This window comes from Spea bombifrons, chromosome 3 (assembly GCF_027358695.1).
Source record: "Spea bombifrons isolate aSpeBom1 chromosome 3, aSpeBom1.2.pri, whole genome shotgun sequence".
NCBI classification, from domain to species: domain Eukaryota; kingdom Metazoa; phylum Chordata; class Amphibia; order Anura; family Pelobatidae; genus Spea; species Spea bombifrons.
Genome location: NC_071089.1, coordinates 70,134,419 through 70,156,071, shown reverse-complemented (window position 1 = coordinate 70,156,071; position 21,653 = coordinate 70,134,419). Strand labels below are relative to the sequence as shown.

At 37.4% G+C, this 21,653-nt stretch overlaps 1 protein-coding gene across 3 annotated transcripts in view; it reads right to left on the bottom strand.

Moving 5' to 3' along the window:
- Positions 1–21,653, bottom strand: part of SNAP91 (synaptosome associated protein 91) — a 50,984-nt gene that overhangs the window by 6,570 nt on the left and 22,761 nt on the right. For all 3 annotated transcript variants that reach the window (XM_053460080.1, XM_053460078.1, XM_053460079.1), the window contains exons 7-22: positions 19,891–20,002; positions 19,257–19,363; positions 19,121–19,162; positions 14,495–14,575; positions 13,353–13,367; positions 11,710–11,810; positions 11,446–11,546; positions 9,140–9,154; positions 8,866–9,042; positions 5,666–5,773; positions 4,944–5,222; positions 3,967–4,044; positions 3,775–3,846; positions 2,842–2,925; positions 1,600–1,677; positions 868–1,020 (exon numbers count right to left, since the gene is read on the bottom strand). In XM_053460080.1, coding sequence (XP_053316055.1) covers positions 868–1,020; positions 1,600–1,677; positions 2,842–2,925; positions 3,775–3,846; positions 3,967–4,044; positions 4,944–5,222; positions 5,666–5,773; positions 8,866–9,042; positions 9,140–9,154; positions 11,446–11,546; positions 11,710–11,810; positions 13,353–13,367; positions 14,495–14,575; positions 19,121–19,162; positions 19,257–19,363; positions 19,891–20,002 — 1,603 coding nt within the window. The remainder of the gene's footprint in view (positions 1–867; positions 1,021–1,599; positions 1,678–2,841; positions 2,926–3,774; positions 3,847–3,966; positions 4,045–4,943; positions 5,223–5,665; positions 5,774–8,865; positions 9,043–9,139; positions 9,155–11,445; positions 11,547–11,709; positions 11,811–13,352; positions 13,368–14,494; positions 14,576–19,120; positions 19,163–19,256; positions 19,364–19,890; positions 20,003–21,653) is intronic.

The following is a 21,653-nucleotide window of genomic DNA, read 5'->3' as shown; positions in this document are numbered from 1 at the left end:
TAAAGCCCAAAAATGATAACGCCACTATATACTCTTTCAGCCAATAAGCACTTAATAAAGCTTAGATTTGACACCAACAAAATAATTAACATATTGAACTGGACTGATGACTGGAATGGCCTCTAATCAAGAAGAAGTGTCACCAGTTAACCCTAATTCTTACATCAGCATGATTAGAGAAACAGACAAATGTAAGCATTATTTAGTATTAGTATTTTTTAGGGGGTGGTAAGTCTCTAGCATTAAAAAAACGTTAAAGGTTTTAGGTGTGGAATACAAAGTCAAGATGATCCATACACATTCAAAAATATAGCTGTATTCCATGGAGTGCGGGAGGCATTTTTCATTGAGAACTTCTACATTTTTCATTGAGAACCATAATATGCATGGTAATGATCATTCCAGACTTAACTGACAATAACAGTTTACTTTCAAGGATGAGTGAAAACACGTTTGTTTTCCAGACTGACCACAAATCAGCTTCATGAACAATGTTCCATCAAAGCAACACATTGTAAGGGCTTAAAAGAACACATCCTACGCATTTAAATGGCTTTTGCTTCTTGCTAAAGCATGACTGCTGTGCTATTTTTTTCTACATAATGTATGGCTTTATTTTAAACTGCTGAATAGAAAAATATCTACCACAGGCCTTTAGAAAGTATTCAATTACTGAAATGAAGCCTATATCCTTTACACACTTCAATAACACTACACGAGGAGTGCCTTATCGCCATAGTTCCTGCTGATTTGTTCAATTTTACACCTTTTGGTCAGAACTGCTCATTATAAATTGTCCCAATGGCACATCACAAAAGGATGATTGCTGTGCGTTATAAAGGATCAAGTACGTTTAGATAAACTCACCTGAGGCATCGAAGGAACTTCCACTGCTGGCAGCGGCGGCTGTGGCAGCTGGCTGACCTGCTCCAAAGGCTGCATCAAAGTTGGGCTGGATGAGGTTATTCTGTGCTGGAGTAATTGGTGCTGGGGATGGAGCAATAAAGGAGCCTCCAAATCCTTCAAAACATAACCTCCATTAGTTAGAAAGATTAAAGCTTAGATGATAATTATACAGAATTTATTGATAAAGTCAACTAATTAAAGTCAATAAAGTACTGGTATGATAAACTTCACATAGGAACTCCCTTTCAGCTTTAAAATGCTCTATAGTCACCAATTACTTGCCCTTAATAATGGAAAATAACTATTCCTTGTAATAAAGACACTTAAGAGGTTTATTCAGCTGGCTGAGAGGTGAAAACCTAACATACAACCATGTTAAAGATTCTCCAGGTTACTAGTGCCTTCGTCTTACAAGGTCTAAGATCCCCAATACTGGTCTGTGTAGATTGTTGTTTTATACATACCACTGCCAATAAACGGCCATGATAAATGTTAAAATCACACACCCTCCAGCCGAAAGGGCTGCAATGTACCATGTAAAATGTACTACTAATGTACTAATGTACTAGGTTGATTGGGCAAATATGACCTTTTGGAGAATCAAGGCAAATATTGAACTAGTATTCCTGCAGGTTGAAGTGCAATGGTATTAAACATGTATGTTTTATTCAGCATTGCAAGGCAAACATTTACCAGCCAGCAGGTCTGCAGAAGCCGATGAAGTAGTAGGTGCCAAAGCAGCTGGCTGTGGTTCAGTAACTCCAAAGGCATCTGCCATGTTATCCAGGTTGCAGCAAGTAATGTAAAGAAGATTCCAGTAAATGTGTTGTGTAGTTCAACATAGAAAGTCCCACACACAAATTAAACTACAGTAACGACACTTGTCTGTTAAGCCTGGCACTCATAGACAAGATCACTTGCTTCAAGACCACTGTCTGACTTAGCAAGCCAATAGTCTGAGAAAAGCCATGAATTAACAGGAAAATAATTTAACCGTTTTCTTTGGTTAGGTACCTGGAACTTAATTTGCCCCTTTGGAGTTCGAAGAGTTAGCTAACACACATGCAAATGCTTAGGTTTAGACACTATATGAATATATTCTAGTTAAAGGTAAATTTGGTAAAGATGATACCTTTATTATCTTAAGTATAATAGAATATAATAGCCTCAAAAGATCTATCAGGAGAGAGGACATCACCAAAAAGCATTGTCATCCCACCCTTACTTGAACTCAGGGCAATTTGGCAGCACTTGCGGTGACGTCCTCTCCCCTATCCTCCAATGGGGGAGAGGACGTCATCAAAAGTGCAGCTATTCTGCCCTGCTCCAAAAGGGTGGCACTTTTGGTGACGTCCTCTACCTCAATTGGAAGATCAGAAGAGAATGTTGCTGCCATTTTGGCGGAAATTCCCGCTGGGCTATGTCCGCGGAGATGTGGACAAAGATAGCAGATTGAAGGTAGAAGAGAAGATGGTCGGCAGAAGCCGCAGTGGTCGGCAGAGAAGGCAAACATTTGAAGAGCATGAGAGAGAGTGAAAAAGAGTGTGAGTGAATGTGGGCACAGAGCAACTTATTTTATTCCTGAAGTAAAAACCCAGAGAATTTTTAGTCAAATGAAATGGGCAGGGGAAAAAATGTATTGCCCATCGTTTATGGCCAATTTGCACATGTCTAATTCAAAGCACATACGTGATATCCTCACATAAAATGAAGAGCAACAAAAAAGGATGTTTTCAATTGTTTTAAAAAAATTAAGAAACATCAAAAAGAAAGACAAATATAATTTGGTAGATGCTGTTTTTACTCAAAGAATATGCAAAGCGTGAGTAAATGGGGAAAAAAAAAACACATTTTAACATATTTCTTATTTTGATAAAAAAAAAATGTACATAGCAGAAGAAAATCACAGGAAAAAAAATGTGATCCAATACAAACCCCCAAATAAGTCGAGAACAGCTGATGACTCCACTTTTGCTGGAGAGGCGGTGGGTGCAGGTGATGGAGAAGCGAATGTGTCCACTGCATTAAAAATAAAAGGAATCACAAAGCACATTATACTTAAAGTCTGCTACCAATTATCATCATCCATCCCTTAAGGCTTAAAATCATTTAAAAACCGGAGCTGAATCAAGTATTTCTCCAAGCCAACAAGCAGTGCCACTGTATAAAAAATAACCAGACTACACATTGAACTGTAACTCTAGCCGGTAGCCCGATATCCATGCCCACAGCTGTGGAAAAAGAGATTTAGCATCCAGACAGAACAATTTTATTTCGAAAGAGTTTGTGGGCGTAAATTTTGTTTGTGTATTCACAGTGCTTTACATTCTTGGGATAATGAAAAGCATAAACCACCGAAGATAAAAGTCTGCGATACACAATACACTGTCCTTATGGCTCACAGGGAAGCTGAGCGCTACGGCATAAGAATTAGTTACAACAAAACTTCCCTTGCTTGCAAAAAGTTGATTGCAATGGAATTATTCTGTGGGTATACATAATTGTTTAAACACAGCTTAAATAAGAATACAACATACACATTATTAAAATAGAAGGGGGAAGAAATCAGTGGTTATTTCTGTACTTTTGCAGTACATGCGACAAAAGGATAAATAACAAAACGCAGAAAAGATCTCCATCCTGCGAGTTGATGGAGCTAGGGTGAGGTGCAGAAAATGCTATGTTATTGCAAGCCATGCTCATATCAAAATGTAAAACGCAATTAACGAAGACACCAACGCAACTTTGAGACAGATGAAAGGGTTGGGTATTTTACCCAATATCCACCTGGACTTGAAGCTCTAGTTTGTGAGCGACACATCTTAATAGGGTATACCAACACAAGTGCTTTGAGCAAAAAGCACTCACCAGATAAGAGGTCTCCAGTAAGGGAACTCTCAGGCACAGGAGAAGCCCCATGTGGTGGAGATGAGAAAGCATCTTTCCAAAGCAAAAAGAAATAAAAGTCATCAGTTTGACAAAAATGCAGATGAAAAAAATCAAAAAGCAGCAGTAGCTCATGGAGCCAAGGATGCCAATGAAAAACATGTCGTGCTTTACCTGTGCCAAACAGATCTATGCTAGGTGTGGCATCTGGCTTAGGTGCAGCAGCCGCCTCCGAAACAGAATCAAATAAATCTAAGACCAAATACAGGCATGTTATTTCATTACCGGACCACTAGACAGCATCTTGTGAATAAGCATGAATCGGTAGGCAAAATGTAGAGTAAAAAAAAAAGCCCGTAAAATCAATTGATCTAGCAGAGTTTGTTTGGTTTGGTGAACATACATATGGATCTGGGCAATCAGAATGTCATGTTCCAACTCATCACACAGACACAAAGGATTGGGCACACTGGATTGTAAGAAAATTATGCATTTTTCATATCGTTTCTAGCAACAAGCACATTATTAGCTAAGAATGACTTAATCGTTGTTCTAAGAACCCAACTTTTAAGACCACTAGCCATATGTATGTATGTATGTATGTATGTATGTGTGTGTGTGTGTGTATATATATATATATATATATATATATATATATATACACATACATACACAGTAAACATACATATTTACAGTGTAAAGTAAATAAAATCAAAAGTTTGTTAAGATATTCACTAAAGCACGTTGTACGACTCAGAAGCATAGATGTCTAGAAATCCCTGTAATCTTCACTGAATGAGCGAAGATTGATGTGCAATAAGCAAAAATATCAGAAATGAACGTGTTGCTCACTGGTAACATACTTCAAGCTCTCCGTATAGAACATGTATTTGGTAGTGTACATTAACCCCCTTAAATGGTGTGTATAGTGCAATAAAACAGAAAAACAGAGCACCTGTCTGTGGATTGTGTGATGAGATAGAACATGAACGTTTGAGGTCAGATTCAAATGTATGCTTTCATGGATTTTCAAAAGCGCAAAAAATAAAAATCCTTAAATGTGCTAATAAAGAAGAAATCAATGAAAGGATAATCTAACTCTTCTGTAGGAAAGAGGGGAAAAAAAGATACTAAAGCACACAAAAAATTACCACCAAAGATATCTAGAGCAGGAGGAGCAGCAGCAGTAGTAGTAGTAGTGGTGCTGGTGGCAGATGTGGTGGCAGCTGTGGCAGTGGTAGCAGTTGTAGTAGTAGTGGTAGCAGTAACTGCTGTAGCAGGAGGAGGAGGAGAAGGAGTAGTTGCAAGAGCCGTAGCGGCTGTACTAGTCGTGGGGGTAACTACAGGAGCACTGGTTTCGGTTGGCTTCAAAGCAAAAAGGTCCAGTTCAGCAGCACCTTCTGCGCTACCCTCGGATGGGGCAAAGGGGTCTTATAAAGGAAGAAAGAGGAAAACAGATATAGGATCAGTCAGGGAGGGATCCAGATGAAATAACAGTACACAAAGAGTTTTAAAAACATCTACAAGCTGGAAGGCCATGCATCAAGTATATTAGTACGCAAAGTACAGGAACCTATAAGATTAGCCATTACACCAAGAGAACCGTTAATAAGAAATCACCTACATCACAACTGAATCTCTTTATGGACAACAAAATGCAAAGAAAATGTTCACATGCCATGAATGTAACGATACCCGTTAAGGACAGCAATTAGACTGGCAGTTATTTGGTCAAAAATACAGAAACCATACACCACAATACTTCTTTAGAGTGGACACATATCAAAGCAATAGGTCAGCCAGATGATCCATACAACAATTGGTACAAGGCAGGCATTCCAGAAGAGGACAGGGAGCAGAAATAGAAACCCACCGTTTCCAGAGCATGCATCAAGGGCTGCTGCAACAGGGACAGGGGTGGCTGGTGCTGCAGCCCCTTCAAGTGTTGCAGGGGCTTCTCCAGGAGATGCAGCAAAGGCATCTGTGGTGCATTTTTAGTTTAAGGTATGCAAAGAAAGGGGAAAGAAAGGAAGATAAAAAAAAATAAGAAAAAAAAATCCACACATTATTTTACTAAACCCTTATACAACAAGTGTCATCTTTTCTCTGACAAAAAATAACAGGCCTGTGTTGTATAAGGGCTTCATGCATTCGTATTCACTATCTCAAGCTGCATTCTTCCATGGTCGAAACCAAAGCAGGGAATAAAGAACAGATTGCATAAACAAGGGCATTAGAACCGTGCCTTTGGCTTCTCTTCTCATTTTTGTCTCTGTGATCTACAAAACAGTGTTTTTACTCAAATTTTTCTTCTACTGTATGCTAACTTGAACAGAAGGACATAAGCATTTATTAACTAAAGCAGACATTTGCAGGAGAGTTTCAATCTCAATTCCCTAGCTTCTCTATGTATTAAGAAGGGCCAATTACATGGGTATCCCCAGGGAACCTGCGAGTAACCTTGTATACACATAGTTAAATCAGTAGGCTCTTGAAAGACATCTCATTAAATTATATATTAATCAGGGTGAGCATGGGTCTTCTTGTAGGAGAAGTTCACTAGGGTTAGCCCTTCAACACACATAATGAAGTTAGCGAACCATAACTGCAATATCGCACTTTGGTAAATAAATTCCATAACACTTCTGTAAATCTTTATAATTCTCCTTCATGGGAATGCAGTTTGAGAATCCAAACGTAGTTTCTAAAATATCAGAATGCAAGAGCAAGGATCTAGCCAGTGGATATGCAGCCAAGGCACAGTTCTTCCATGATTACGCAATCCCTCAGTGCTTCAATGGATTGCCTGATCCACTTGTATAAGCAATCCAAACATCACGTTCTTCAAACATATTTTTGCGTCTAGACCACATTGGGATTATGTATAAACAGTGCTTGAGAAGTTTGTAAAGTGGTCTTTCCAAACAATTGAATGGTCCTGGTAATTTTAAAGCCATATAATAATTTTTTTTTACATAACGCCAATTGTGTACTAAAAGATGGAGCTTGCAAGAAGAAATAACCTTGCATACACTTCTCTTACTTGGGTTACACTTGGGTTACATGATTTAGTCATAAAAGGTGCATTGTTTGCAGGAAAATTCCAGATTGCATTATATATAGAGAATCTGATTCCGCTATAGCACTTATACTGGCTGTTCCAATTATTTACCACCTTCTCAGCAAACTTCTTTACAATAGATCTAAGGCTCTGAGATTCTAGTTTTAGACTCTATATCTCTTGTAATATTTGTCAATTTTTTCATCTGTGAAATAAACTTTGGGGTTTAACTGAAGAGGGATGTGTGGTCTTCAGAACCGTACACAAATGCTCTAGGCGACATCTGACCAGAAATCAGTAAAGTGGCATAACCACCTTTCTCTTCTTGTTACAAATGCCTTGAGCCATACAACCCAGCATCATGCTTGCATCTTCCACCGACTGCACAAGCCATTTACATGGTCTCCGTTATTTTGGTAAAAGGCTGATCCCTGAAGGGCTGCGGTAGCACTGTATGGAGTAGCAAGATTTCATGAAACTCTTCTCACATATTTAAACTGCAAGAAAAGCTCACTTACGAACCTTCACAATTTATGGTAAAGCCACAGAGCTGAAATGTTCATCATTTCAAGGGATTTATTGAGTTTCCGATAAATATTTCTTTATAATACATGTGACATTCAACATTGACTGTAGCATGTTGAATGTCACACACGTATTATAAAGAAATATTTATCGGAAACTCAATAAATGACTCGCTCAGGGACAAGACTTTTACCAATAGTAGTATTTTAAAAAACATTGACCTACAATTTTTTCAATAAAACTGAGAAAGACTATGCATCACTTAATGGAACTTTATGACATAATTCCACATTTTTGAAAAATATGAATGGAGACTTGTCCATGGCAAGCAATTTTCATAAACATTAAATTCAAATTGGTCCTTTTATTTTACAGTTACATAATGGGCATAAAATTGCATTTTTACAATGTGCAGTAAATATGAACTTTGTGCATTAGCATAACATATGTCCCCTTTTTTTGGGGATGATATAAAAATTGTGCTCTAAAACACAGACCTTTTTTCCCTCTGTTTTCCTTTCTTAACGGAACAATTTTCAGATATAAAGCTTAAAAGGATTTTGAAGAATAACACAATCAGGGTTATACCTAACAAGTGATACTACTGTTTGCCATGAACATCTTTGCGTGACAGAAACCAATAGAATTTCCTACTTCATAATATTTCGTATGAAGCTCTGAGGTAAAATAACAACGTCCAATAGTTTTTAATATTAGCATCTAGCTGGCATCTAGTGAACCTTCTGAGGCTGGTTAAAAGGCTAACACTATATTTCAATATCAACCTTAATAAATGATGGTGTTGTCAAGGTGAGGGAGACAACATGGAGAATTAAAGGCGCATTTCAAGGGTACATTATTAATTCAAAATGCTTGAGTTGTAGTGTAATGAGAAAATATATTGAATATGGAGGGAAAAAATCTTTAACTTGGAAATATTACAAGGGTGTTATTTGCACAGGTTTAGCATGAATTTGGGGATGCAGTTTAGAAAGTAACATTTGTTTTGCCTTTTTCTTTGTCAGATTCCTAGATACAATTTATTAAAGAAAGGCCCAGAAAGGGATCCTACATGGCTCCAGTTTGTGTAGTGTATGTGAGTGGCAGTTTAGCACTTAAAGATGGAGTCACAATAAAACGCTTGAGATAAAAAATGGTTAAGGCAAACCCTTAAATAGGCACTCAACTAGGGAAACTGAGAAGCCGTGGAGACAAAAAGTGAAAACAAGTGAACAAGCTATAAGCACTGGATACACAAGTGACCAGAATTCTTCATTTTATCCTAAGAGGTACCAGCTATTGCAAGCGAATATGGTTCCATTTTACATGGGTTTTTGTAGAGATACATGGTTGGGACAAGAACAGAGGCCATGTAACTATGAACGAAAGCATCAGAAATGCTAAACTACAAGGTAAATCAGAGACTTTGTACTCACAAGGAATACAGAATTGTCAAGCAGACAGAGCTGTAGGCTAGATGTACAAACCTCCGAAAAGATCAACTTCAGCACTGGTAGTGGCAATAGTTGCAGCAGTGGCAGGGGCTGAAGAGGCTGTGGATTCAGTGAGGACAGAAGTAGTGGCAACACTGGGCTCAGTACAAAAAGGATCAGAAAGCTGAAGAGGCTCGGAGGAAGCTGCAGTAGAAGGCCCAGAGAGAGAGTCTGCACAAAACCGTGAGTAGAGAGTAAAAGCCAAGAGTGAGTGACAGCCGAGACAGAAACACACACAACTACAAGTAACACAGCTACAATGACTTACCCTCGCCTAACAGATCTGTGTATAATCCGGTGTGTAAGCAATTCAAGAAGAAAATAAGTGTGAGAAGTGGAATTTTAAAATTTTTCACTGCCAAGTGACCTACGGTATTTAATAACTATTGATAGACAAAAACAAAGGGTTATTTTTTTAATAAACTCCAAAAGGACCCAAGCCTTGGTTACACATATTTTAAAACTGAAAATATGGATTGATATTCTGGTGCTTTAAGTGAGACTCAATGAATGTTCCACATGGGTGGAACTACATACAACTGTACTAAAACCAAAGCCAGAGAAAACCCCAAGAACAGATCTCCATGTATGTGTTCAGAAGCTCTGGACTGTAGACTTCTGACTTGTTGAGGACCCAGAAAGGTCCTGGAGCATATTCCTATTAAACTAAAGTGATGATATTTTTAACCCCAAATCCAAAAGAAATTAATTTTCGGTAAAAACATTTTCCCAGCATCAATATTTCATTAAGTCTCATCTTTTGGCATATCATAAGGTTAATTAAACTACTTTATTTTTGCTCCTATACTAAATAGAATGCAGATTTCTATTGAAAGTCACACAACTGTGAAGCTCAAATACAAATTCACATCAACAGTCCTATGTTATTATTAGATTACATTTATAGCGCACCTGCAAATTCCACATTATTAACTGTAGAGAATAAATGCATAAAACTCAAATATTCAATTTATCAATTATAAAATAACCAAACCCCTACTAAATGGCTTCCCTAATGGATCAAGAATATAGGAACTCAATGCCGGGCCGATCCTTGATTATTCAGTATGACAAGGTCCCCTCTTCAACCCACTAGAATTGCTTTTGAAAATCAATGTTTTATATTAAGCTAAAGCCTAAGTAAATATTCAATGCTTGCAATCGTAAAAAGAACGTCCACAATCTGAATACCTAGAAGCACAGACCATGATGTCATCTGGAAGGGAACTTCATAGCTAGAGGCAGAGCCAGTGGTTAATTGATTAAATGTAATACACACTTCCCATAAAGGGAGAGCTTTCTATGTTTAGTTCATAGGAACAAAAATAAAAACATATAGCATCATTATTTACATTAAACTGAAAACTAAAAATATTAAATTCACTTGAGCTAAAACAAATGTAAACATTTTAGTACAAAAAGCATGCATTGCCCTGTAACTCTGTGTTACACAAAATAGTCCTCAAGAGGCCTGGATGAGACGCTGAAATACGGTACTAATGTTGGGCCTATTTGATGATACTCTTTCAGCTTTCATTAAATATTAGTGAGATATATGCAAACAGGTGCTTCCACTAGTCTACTTATTGTAAACTGGAGAAAACGTTCAACAAAAAAAGACTTTCTGATGCTCCATATCAGAGTGCATCCCACTTTTGCTCCTGTCAGCAATACGGTTTCCTTCAATCAGTAAATGCTGCTAAATAATAGATCACGCAACTGTCACGTTTATCAATCTATATGTAAAAATGGGCTGAGTTATAAAATGCTCTTTTTCTATAAACAATGCAGTATACAGTAGTCGTTTTCCCTAATGTAATTATCATATGTATTTCCAGTCATCTTCATGTACTTCTTACACAATTTGGACCCCTGCTGAACAATAAGATAATTTTATTAGCATTGTTCTTGCTGCATTGTGGACTTTTTTTTATACCTCTACTATAAAGACTTTATTTTGTATCTGGAATGAAAGATAGTACTGACTAACCATGTATTCTTATTGTGTCTGATTGCAATTCTGTGTGTGAGTTAAGCTACCCATGTGTTTGTGTGCTGGCATGTTGGACAGCTACAATGTAATACACAGAGAAGCTATCATTTCTGTGCTTGATGGATGCCCCTTGGTTCTTTGGCCTCCTAGCAGACGACACTGGTTTCCAGGTTTATACACACTAACTTTCATTTTATTATTTGACTTTTTTTTCCATGTATACTTCCAATAGTTAATCTAACATGAGAAAGACACACTCATCAGTGTGAAACACTTTACAGCTGGATGATTTAACAGCAAAGTTTCATTAAGATGTCCTCTTTTGATTCAAGGGATGTAAATGAGCCCATATGGAGAGCAAAGCACTAATTCTGTGTTTACTCCTCAGAGAACAAGAACATTTTAAATAAGCGAGTATAGCCTTCACCAGTAATTTGTACGCACTAGGTTGTATTGAATGGCAGCTAGTCAAATTATAAATTATTATTCTCATTTGAGAGTGACAGCTGTAGAAAGAAAAAAGGGTGCACAAGCACAGTAATAGCCTGGTTCCAAATTTACAACCAAAAACTGAGTATTACCTCCCCATGCGCTGGCTCCTGCAGGAACAGCTGGTGCTGACTGTACAGTAGAGGTGAAGTCTGGCTGAAGATCCAGAAGATCATTGGATGGTTTAGCAGAGCTGTTTGGAGAACCGCACATTTAGTGTAGTGAGACACTAAATTTTTATTTTATAAAGGACGTTAAAGCCAATCTTAAGCTTGTTTGGTTGCAGTCCCCCCTTATAAAATGTAACAGTAGTTTCAAAGTGGACTTTAAAATAATATTAACAAGACAAGACCTACCATATTGGAGAAGCAGTACTTGAAGTTGCAAAAAGGTCAATAGGTGGAGATGTGTCTACACTTTTTGATGGGGTGGTGTTAGGTGATGTAACTGGAGAAGACTAAACACACGAAATACAAAACAAGAGATGATTATTTTGACATGGCCAATGTTAATTCAAAAAGTAACAAAATCATTGAATGTTTAACAAGTCCCCTCTTTTCAATTTTATACACACTTGTACAGCTAGACTTTTTTCCATTTGGAAATACCCTTGCAGTCTTTTAACGTTGGGTTATTTTAAAAAAAAACTATTTCACGTTGAAGTATAAATCTATTGCAAATCTCTTTTCAAGCAAGTAAGTACTACAAATATGGCTACATGTAATTTTATTGCATTGCCAGACCAGTATCACAGATGTTCAGTAATACTAAATGGATGGAACTGTCAGAATCTTGCATCACAAACTAGGGATGCACCGATATATCGGTGGCCAAAATATATCAGCCGAAAAGGGCATTATCGGCAAAATGCTGATATAAAAAAGAAAAAGCATCCGAAAACAATCGACTGCGGGTGCCAGTGTGCGAGCAGCGTCTCTTGTATCGGCCAGGAAAAGCAGGAACCCAGCAGAGTCACATGACTCTGCTCCCTTCCTTCTTCCCCTGGGGCCGGAACAAGAGATGTTGCTCCCACAGCAACACAGATTGAAGCAGCATGGCCCATGCAGAAGTCTGCGAGTGGGAGATCTACAGTTCAGGTAAGGGGCTGGGGAAGGGTGTATGAGCGATTGTAGTATGAGACAGAAGTATGTGTGATTAAGGGAATGAATGAGTATATGAATGAGTGAATGAATGTTTGTGAATGTGTGTGTGTGTGTGATAGCATGGATGTGTAAGTGTGTGTGGGGGGGTAGCATGGCATGGCATAGGTAAGCCTGTAATCACACTCCTATCATGCCCAGGTTCTAGCATGTACTGGCTGCCTGGACATGATAGGAGTGTGATTGCCGTTAGCAATTATATATATATATATATATATATATAATATTGTTGTTGATTTTGTTGGTCCAATTTTGGTGTGTTACTTACTTTTAATAAAAGTGTGGTTAACACACCCAAATTGGGCAGAAAAATTCAATAACTATATATACATGCTAGAAGCAGGGCATGATAGGAATGTGACTGCAGTTTAACAATTATATATATATATATATATATATAATGTTATTGAATTTTTTGTGTCCAATTTTGGTGTGTTACTAACTTTTAAAAAAATTGGTTGTTTCGGTTTAGAATTCATTTCGAAGCATCCCTATCACAAACACATCTAAGAAACCTCAAAAAAATATTTTCTCCTTGACTTGGTTTATAAAAATGAAAACAAACAAAATAGGTCACCAACCCAACCGGGCTGGGGGAGTGGTAGGGCTTTGCGGTAGGATGTGTTCTCAGAAACATGAGGCCATATTTTATTCTATCAATACCAGAAGATTAATTAGATATTTGAAATTAATATTTGAATGATGCAAACTCATTAATGCTAGATTGACAACACATTATTATATCACCAACACTTGTTAATATAGCTAATCTCTAAAATATGTGTGTGCACTGTATTCTGATCCAGAAGCAGGTTATAATACTATTATATGTCATTTACCTTGCCCAGCGGAGACTCAGAGCTGAAACCACAAGATAAATACAGTGTGTGTTAATAATTGAATTACTTACAAAGTGAAAAAACATCTTAAAGAATGTCAAAAAGTAAATTACGCTAATTTTTATTCCTGGGAACTTCCCAAGGCTGTTCTAATGGAGCTCTACTTTTTCATATGGAAGGTAGGAAGGGGTGGACAAGCCCCAAGTAGATGGAAAGGGGTGCAAGGAGTAAATAAAACCTTGGCAGTGTGTGGAGAATAAAAATCCCCCAGGGGTCGGGACAACCGCTGACTCAAGTGTGTCTGGATTTTGCTAACAATGTTGCTTTCATAAGCGAGTATTGCATGATTTTGGCAATGGTAGCACTGCTACGAAAACGTAATGCTGCTAAGGACATAATAAATTACTGACGAGATAATTTCCTGATTTAAATAGAAATTGATCAGGTCTTTCTAACTACTACATAAAGAACATGTCCTTGTAACATTTATTCAGAAATGTTCTTTAACCAGCTAGTAGAAACTCAACCTTAGTAAGAAATGTTTTCTACCCAATTTCTTTCAAACGAACTGTTTGATGTTATCTGATCATAGAGAAGAATACACTATCAATGCCAACATGCTTATTTCTTTTTAAAATTATTTTCATGGTATTTGAAAAGCAAAATCCCTAGGGCCATGGATACTTTGTAATTGAAACCGTATATATCTATATATTTTACTTTCTTAGGATGGACACAGCTTATGATGTTGCAGGAATAGCTCTACTGGGATAAACATAAATAATGTGAACAGATTATTAGTAAACTTCAAGGTCACTCCAGAAAATTCTGACAAGGTCTCTTTGAACAGTTTATATTGAATAATAATATTTTATAAACTACATTGTGTACTCACTCTTCACTATAATATCCAATGAAGCATTAACAGGGGTAAACATGAAAATTAGAACAAATTGAAAGTCTCAATTATTCAAATATAAAAATGCACCATGCCTGGAATCAAAATTCCTTCATTCCATCTAGATCACCAAAAGATGAATCCTAATTATCAATAGTTTTATACAGATAAATTATTCACAACACATTCATAACACTCACTTCATAACCGACTTTGCTAATTTTGTGGTCAGTAAGTGGTTTACAGACACATACCTACTCCCTGGTTTCTTCCCTTCCAGTGTATTTAGATGCTGTTCCAAGGTTTCCATTAGGCTGCTTGGTGCCTATAAAAGAAAATATACTAAATATTATAGACAGCATAATAAAACAATTTACTTCATTGCACACTTTTTCTATTTGCGCTGTATTTTACATTTGAGAGTTCAAAAAGGAACACATGGATTAAACTTCAAGAGCTGAAGGGCCATGTAAGTCAGGAGCTGAAAGGCAATGTAAGTCACCCAGGTGGAGTAAGCCGAGGATAGTTCACATAGTACAGAAGTCAAAAGTACCCAGTTCATGAAGATTCCCAAGTTCACGGCGACAAATGTAACAGCAGCAGGGGTAGAACAATGCTGAATACAACATGTTGAACTGTGATACAAATAAATACACCTGTTAGGCCTGATGATCCTCAAAAACTTACATAGATAGTTGTGTTACATAGCGCTTTTCCACTGGGGCAGTTGTAAACGCTGGAGAGAATTGGTTTTAGTTGCCAGTCTCCTAATTTCACCTGCTCGGGTTTGCATACTCACAGTTCAAGTGAAACACGTTGTTTATACGCCATATATATACTTGCAATAAGGCAAGAATTTTAGGTTAAAAAAATACACCCAAAAAATTGGGGGTCAACAAGTAAGACAGGTTTCAAGAAGGAGCTTGGGTTGAGTGGGGCCATGTAACGTTGCGTGACCCTGCAGTAGAAGAGAACCAGCTCACACTGTGTGTGAGTTAGTGTGAGTGTATGTGTGCATTTGTGTGTCTAGGTGTGTATGCTTACATTTTCTAAATCAGTTTTTTCAGCGGGTAACACATTCTTCAGGGTATAGTGTTTATCCCAGGATGGGCTTATCCGCGAGTATATACGGTACTCTTCAACACTTAACTACTGAAAAACACTCTACATTTCATACTGTGCGCCTTCAACTATTTTTTGGAAACTACGTATAAAGTCGCATCAGTTGTACGAGATTAATGTTACTAGTATGAGGTGTTGCCGAGTGTAGAAAACGCTTACGTCATACAAGTAACTTCATGCACAGAGATTCCCATCTGAAATGGAAATAAACCAGTTTCTAAGACAACCCCAGCTCTCCAACTGGTTTATTTTACTGCACTTTAGTACACTTACCGGTAAATCAATAGATGTCATTTTTGATCAGAACATACAGTACAAACAAATTACAGGGGTACAACCACTTTGATTGTAAACCTACACATTTGTGTACGGCCTCTGAAAGCAGAATGCATTACACATAGTATGTTTCATTACATACAGTATGTTTCATCTGCTTTGCCTGTTTAAACTTAACTTCCGTTGCAGACTGCATTCTAGATAGAGGCTGGGTAATCAAGATTTTCAGTTTAAAACGCGGCCATTTCCAAATTCCTGGCAAATCTACCAACTTCTGCTCTTTAGCTGATGTATTGTTGTCAGGTGTAGAGGATTACAGTTGCATTAAATATTTACCAAACATCCTCTTAATGCATAAGGAACCACCGGTACACAAGCAAAGATTTTCCATATTTGGGGTAAAGGGAAGTCCGTCACGTTCATTATTTTTATAAAAGTTAGGCTTGTCTGCTAATGGTGTTTGGCATGAGCAAAGCCATCATTTAAGGAGACATCATCATAACACACCATTAGGTAAACGGAATAAGACTAATACAGTTGTTTATACAAAAAGAACCTAAAAAACACCCCTTTCATTGTCTACACTGCTTTCTGTTTGAGTTACTAACCCTGAAAAATAAAAATGTTTACCATTTAATACTTATTATAACCGGTTTTCTGGTGGAAAACCTTTTCAGTTGCTGTTATCTATTGCCATTTCTCAACAGCAAATAAGGCAGATAGAGTTCTATGAGTCCCTGTTTACAATAAGATGCCATTATTTGGAATTTATTAAACAAATGTGGTTAAAAAAAACCAAAAACCTGTCATCTAAGGAAACCCTTCTTCCAGTGGACTTCTCCATCTACGTACATATTGCCATACCAGGAAAGCTGATGGGTTTCACCTGGAGTTTCCAGGTAAAGCTCAGGTTCCTTGGGCCTCTGGGTCAGTAACTTCTATCTCCGGGCAGGAGTTGTGAACCAAATCTAGTGCTAACCCCCTCTAAAATCTCCGGTTAACAAACCGGTTAAAGTTCCCAGGTATGCAAGATTTTCAAGATGCTTCATTTTATCAGCTGTTCACCCATGCTCTTGATACAAGAATTTGAAAAAAAAAAAAAGTGCAATGGACAGAAGTTAATAGCCAGAAACAGATATTAGTAAGAGTTTACAGCCAAAATATTATTTTGTAAATCAAAGACTATTTACCGGTTCGTCGACGATACCATCCTTGAAAGAAGAAAATTTAAAATTTCAGAAATGCAATGAACTGTACATATTTGCTTTATATTATGGATGTGTCTCATTCTGTAATATCACAAATTACATAAGCAAATAATAAAAAATAAAAACAACAACAACACTACCTATAGCTACCCGAGGGTGTTGGCTGCCCCCTATTACTATACTAAAAATACCAAAATACTAGCGAACGTCCGTTACTCCTGCTCAGGATTTTTGGATATGAGGCAAGTAATTATTATAGGTGATACGGGATGCCTCAGTTCACTGGTACCCAAGCGACAAGGCATGAGAATACCCAACATGGCTTTCAAAATACATGAGCTTAATTAAAAGATATACCACATCCTCCATTCTCAACCATGTTAAGGACATGCATTAAAAAAAAAGACATGTAAAAAGTTTATTATCTAACATACATTTGAAAAAACCTACAAAACAGAAAGCTGAGCGAGTCCTTTAATTAGATACATTTATTCCTTCCTAGATGAAATGACAAATTAAACTAAAGACGTTTGGCAATTAACTGAAATCCTATGAGAATAAAAATATGGAATAACATAATTAGAGTCCTTTACATGTGGTGTGATTCCCACAACTAGCTACAGGGACCTTTAAATAAAGAGGTTTTCTCAATGTTAATTTAGCAGAAATTTGCATATCGAAGCGATCTTATCAAGAAGCCTTCGGCACTCCATTAAACAGCCCCAACGCCCCATTTACTTTACAAATATGTATACAAAAAACGTGTAGTGCCACGGCACTATGGCAGATTATTGCCCAATTTATGAAGGTTTCCAGGGAGACTTGTGACTTTTAGATTACTTTAGATTTTCAAATCAAAACAAAAAATGCAGTCATTGCTAGAACCGTTTCAATCCATAAAGGGACTTCCGAAGGCATACATTACAAATGAAAGCTGCTATGTAATTATAGACTATTTGCAGTGTTAAAGGGAAATGTGCACCAATGTTTTTATATTACTAGTGCTTTCAAAATTGAGTCTCAAAACAATTACCTTTTCAACACAATATAATGTTTTTTATGGCTGCATGAGTCCATCTGCTGGCACCCTATACCCTCCAGATTAAAAGTCGAACTGCTGACCCTTAACAATGGAGCTCTTAATATTTTACCTATACCTCTGCTTTTATCTCCCAAAAAATACTTGTTGCAATTCCTAGCATACAATCTATACTCTTAATCTATACTCTTAATCCCACAACCTACATTCTTCAAAGAAACCATCTATCCCCCAAAAGCTCACCATTTTAAGGTCACTGGCATCTGTGAGCGACCGTCACTACAATCAAGCCACCCTTTGCCAAGCAGTCCTTGTCATTCTCGTTCTCAACCTCCTAACAGACTGGAAACTTACAAGCGCAGGGCCGTTATTTCCTTCCGCACCAGTATGTCGTATGTGCTATATGTTTGGCTTGGATAATCTTAATTTCAATGTCGTGGAAATCTGCTGGTGCTTTATAAATAACTTATAATCCTAATGTGTTTTAAACTCTAACATCCTAGCCCAATCTACAAGACAAAAACACTTATGGTGCAGCCTTCCGTTAAACAACAGAATGCCTAGGTTTTAATCACCTAGGAGAAGCCTCTGACTCCTAAAGTTCTATGCAGAAACAGACTGTATTTGCTATATACGGTCATTGTGTTTGTGTATGGCATGTTGCCAAAATATCAGGCTGCTACGTACAAATGTGGTCTTCAGTTCTGCAGATCAATGACATTTTAACAATTTGAAATACATTCTGCTTTTCTACAGAGCTGTAGTACATTACTGTATACAACACTAATAGTACTTCCAATTTGTGTGTCTTTGTATGGGTATTAGTGTAGAAGCCATTATAGGTTTAAATAGCAAACATCAATTGAACTACCTAGGAGACTAAGCTGCTGTGTACACATACCCAACGGATACCGAAAATAACATTCATTGTATGTAAGTATGGAGTATGGAGTTTCTTACACGTCACACTGTTTTAATTAGCTTCTATTACACAGCAAGGAATAAACCACTAGCTAGCTACAATAGCACGCCGTCCATTTGTTTGTGGTGTTTAATGACACTGATGGATATGGTTCCATCTAAAAAGGTACAGTCAAAGCAAATCTGTCTGGCACATACTAACTGCTGACCGCATACAGGCAAAACGCTGGTGCTTTTTTCACGGAGGATAACCTGGGAAATGCACTGTGAAAGCGATAAAGGAAATGTAAATTGCGTTACTTACTTGTGTAAGATCTGGTATGTCTCCTTTATCAATGCCAACTTGCTGTAAATTAAAAATAAAAAAATTAAAATACAATAAATCATTACAATGAAATCTGGCTATATAGTCCAGTAGATGATCTGATTTACATGCTTACCTCTGCAACTTTCATGAACTCTGAAACTCTTGTCATTCGCGTGAGGAATCGTTTATAAATTTCTAGAGCATCTTTGCATTGTCCCTTTTTCATTTCAAAAAATTTCTCTATCATGCAAAACAGAAATTGGATAAATCTGTTATCGTCATGTGCTTACCTATACACATAGTCAACACTGTCAAACCAACAAACCACATCTTCCCTACGTTTCAAATTTTAAAGGTAGACGGATATAATTACCAACCACACGATCATACCTGGGGTGTTTCCCAGGGTGTCAGAGCAAATGCCCCCGACATCAGCGGGCAAGTCCTGGCCACATCCCACAAGGGAAGGATCTGGGTAGCCAGAGCCCATAACTTCTCAGGTATGCACACATGTATAATTATTATGCAAAGTTGTAAATTAGATTCATAATTGTAATTAAGAGTACCACTACATATTTTAATGCCATGGAGGACACATTTAAAGGTTTTTTTTTTTTTAAATTAAATTATCTGTTTACATACGTATATAGCATAGACACCATATGCCATATAAAACAAGATTAGAAATAAACATACACGTAATGTGACTCATACATTTGAATTTAAGGTTTTTTTTTTTCATATATTTGTATTGTCTTGGTACTCACCCAATAAATTAATTATTCCATCATTATAACAAGCAAACAGCTTGATAAGATCTTTAAAAAGCAGCAGAAATGCAGCATTTATAACACCATTAGTCAGCTCGTTTGGATGAACCTGTCACCAAAACACAAAAGATTAAATACATATAAATAAAGATTAAAAGGCATACTTGTTACCCAGCCACTTAAAAATGACCCATTCTAATGTGGATAATAGATTCACATGCGTGCATGTCTTTAAATACAACCACCTGGATGGGCCGATAGCTACACTTGGTAACTTGCAGGTTTAGGCTTCACTGGGGGGTTTGTATTGGAGTGGAATAAGGTGGGGAGTGGCATGCCAGAGATTTACGGCCGTGGCCCAGAGATCAGAAGGTGCGGCGCTTTACCAGGAGTCTCTGGGCGACATCCAGAGAGCTCCCAGATATGTAAATATGGTATTATAAAAGGTATCTTAAGAGAAATATGAATCTTAAGGTTAACCAACATGGATGTTTCTTTTAATCCATTTTTAGCTTTGCATCATTTACTTATGTAGCACCAACAATACACAGTGCAAGCACAGGATGTTCTACTTTTACATCACACTGGGAAACAGGAAATAAGGAACACCCATGCAAAATATACGTTTCCCTGCTGTTCTGCAGCAACCAAAACCTACTTAGCATACATTACTAGGCACCCTATTGACAATACAAATATGCTATGTACAGAAAAAGAAAACGCTTGGAATTCCCCTTCAACGATTGTTCTCTTAGAAAATATGCCCCATAGCATTCAAATCCATCTATAATCCTTTAGGGGAATGTTTTAATGTCACATAGCTGTGAGAATACAGTGGAACTTTCCAGGATGGACAAGAACATAAAATGTTCACAGAATCAAAACTCAAACTAGCAGCAGAAGACGTCTTTATATTTAAATAAGGGAAACATGGTTATTTTTATAAATCTAACCCTGTAGAATTCTTCATAGAACTATGCAGATAAGGTACGTTCCTGCCACCACACACTGCACTATTCAGCATGACACGTTTTGACATTTCAACGGGTTAATGTGATTTTGAATGCCAATTAAAATGGTTTTAAAATGGATTAAACATAATCTGATGATTATAACTCATGCTGGCCAAACCAGGAAATTTTATAATACTGGAGTCTCTGACTATTCTTAAGCAATAGAGTCATACTACCGAACGTTACATTATCACCAAATCCGTAGAGGCTCTCAAGCCAAACTTTAGCACTTACTTAAAGCTCTCTCTTTTTGCGTGACGTGCCTGACCCGTCAATGGACGTTAAGGAGTTAAAAAAAAGGTTCAAAACTGAATCTCCAGGTGAAGTGGTGGTCTCTGGGTCACTTATTTTCTAAAGGAGGGGAGCAGCATTTGGCCACATGCAAACACCACATATTAACACCATACAATTACACGTGCACACTCTGCTAACATAAAGTAACACACACTTACACTAACACCATATGCTCACATAAACATTCTTGCAACACGTGCATACTTTATTGCCAACACACACACTCACGATATCACCATACATTAACAAATATACACACACTCTCCAACAACATACACATGCATATAAACAGACACACAAACTCTCTCCATCTCCCATCTTTCACTCCCCTTACCTCGCACAGTGCCCCATCTTCACTGCAGCTTATTATGTGACAATGCTGAACTGGCTAGCCCCACCCTGTGACATTTCTAGGTATGGCTATAGAGATATACACACACACACACACACACA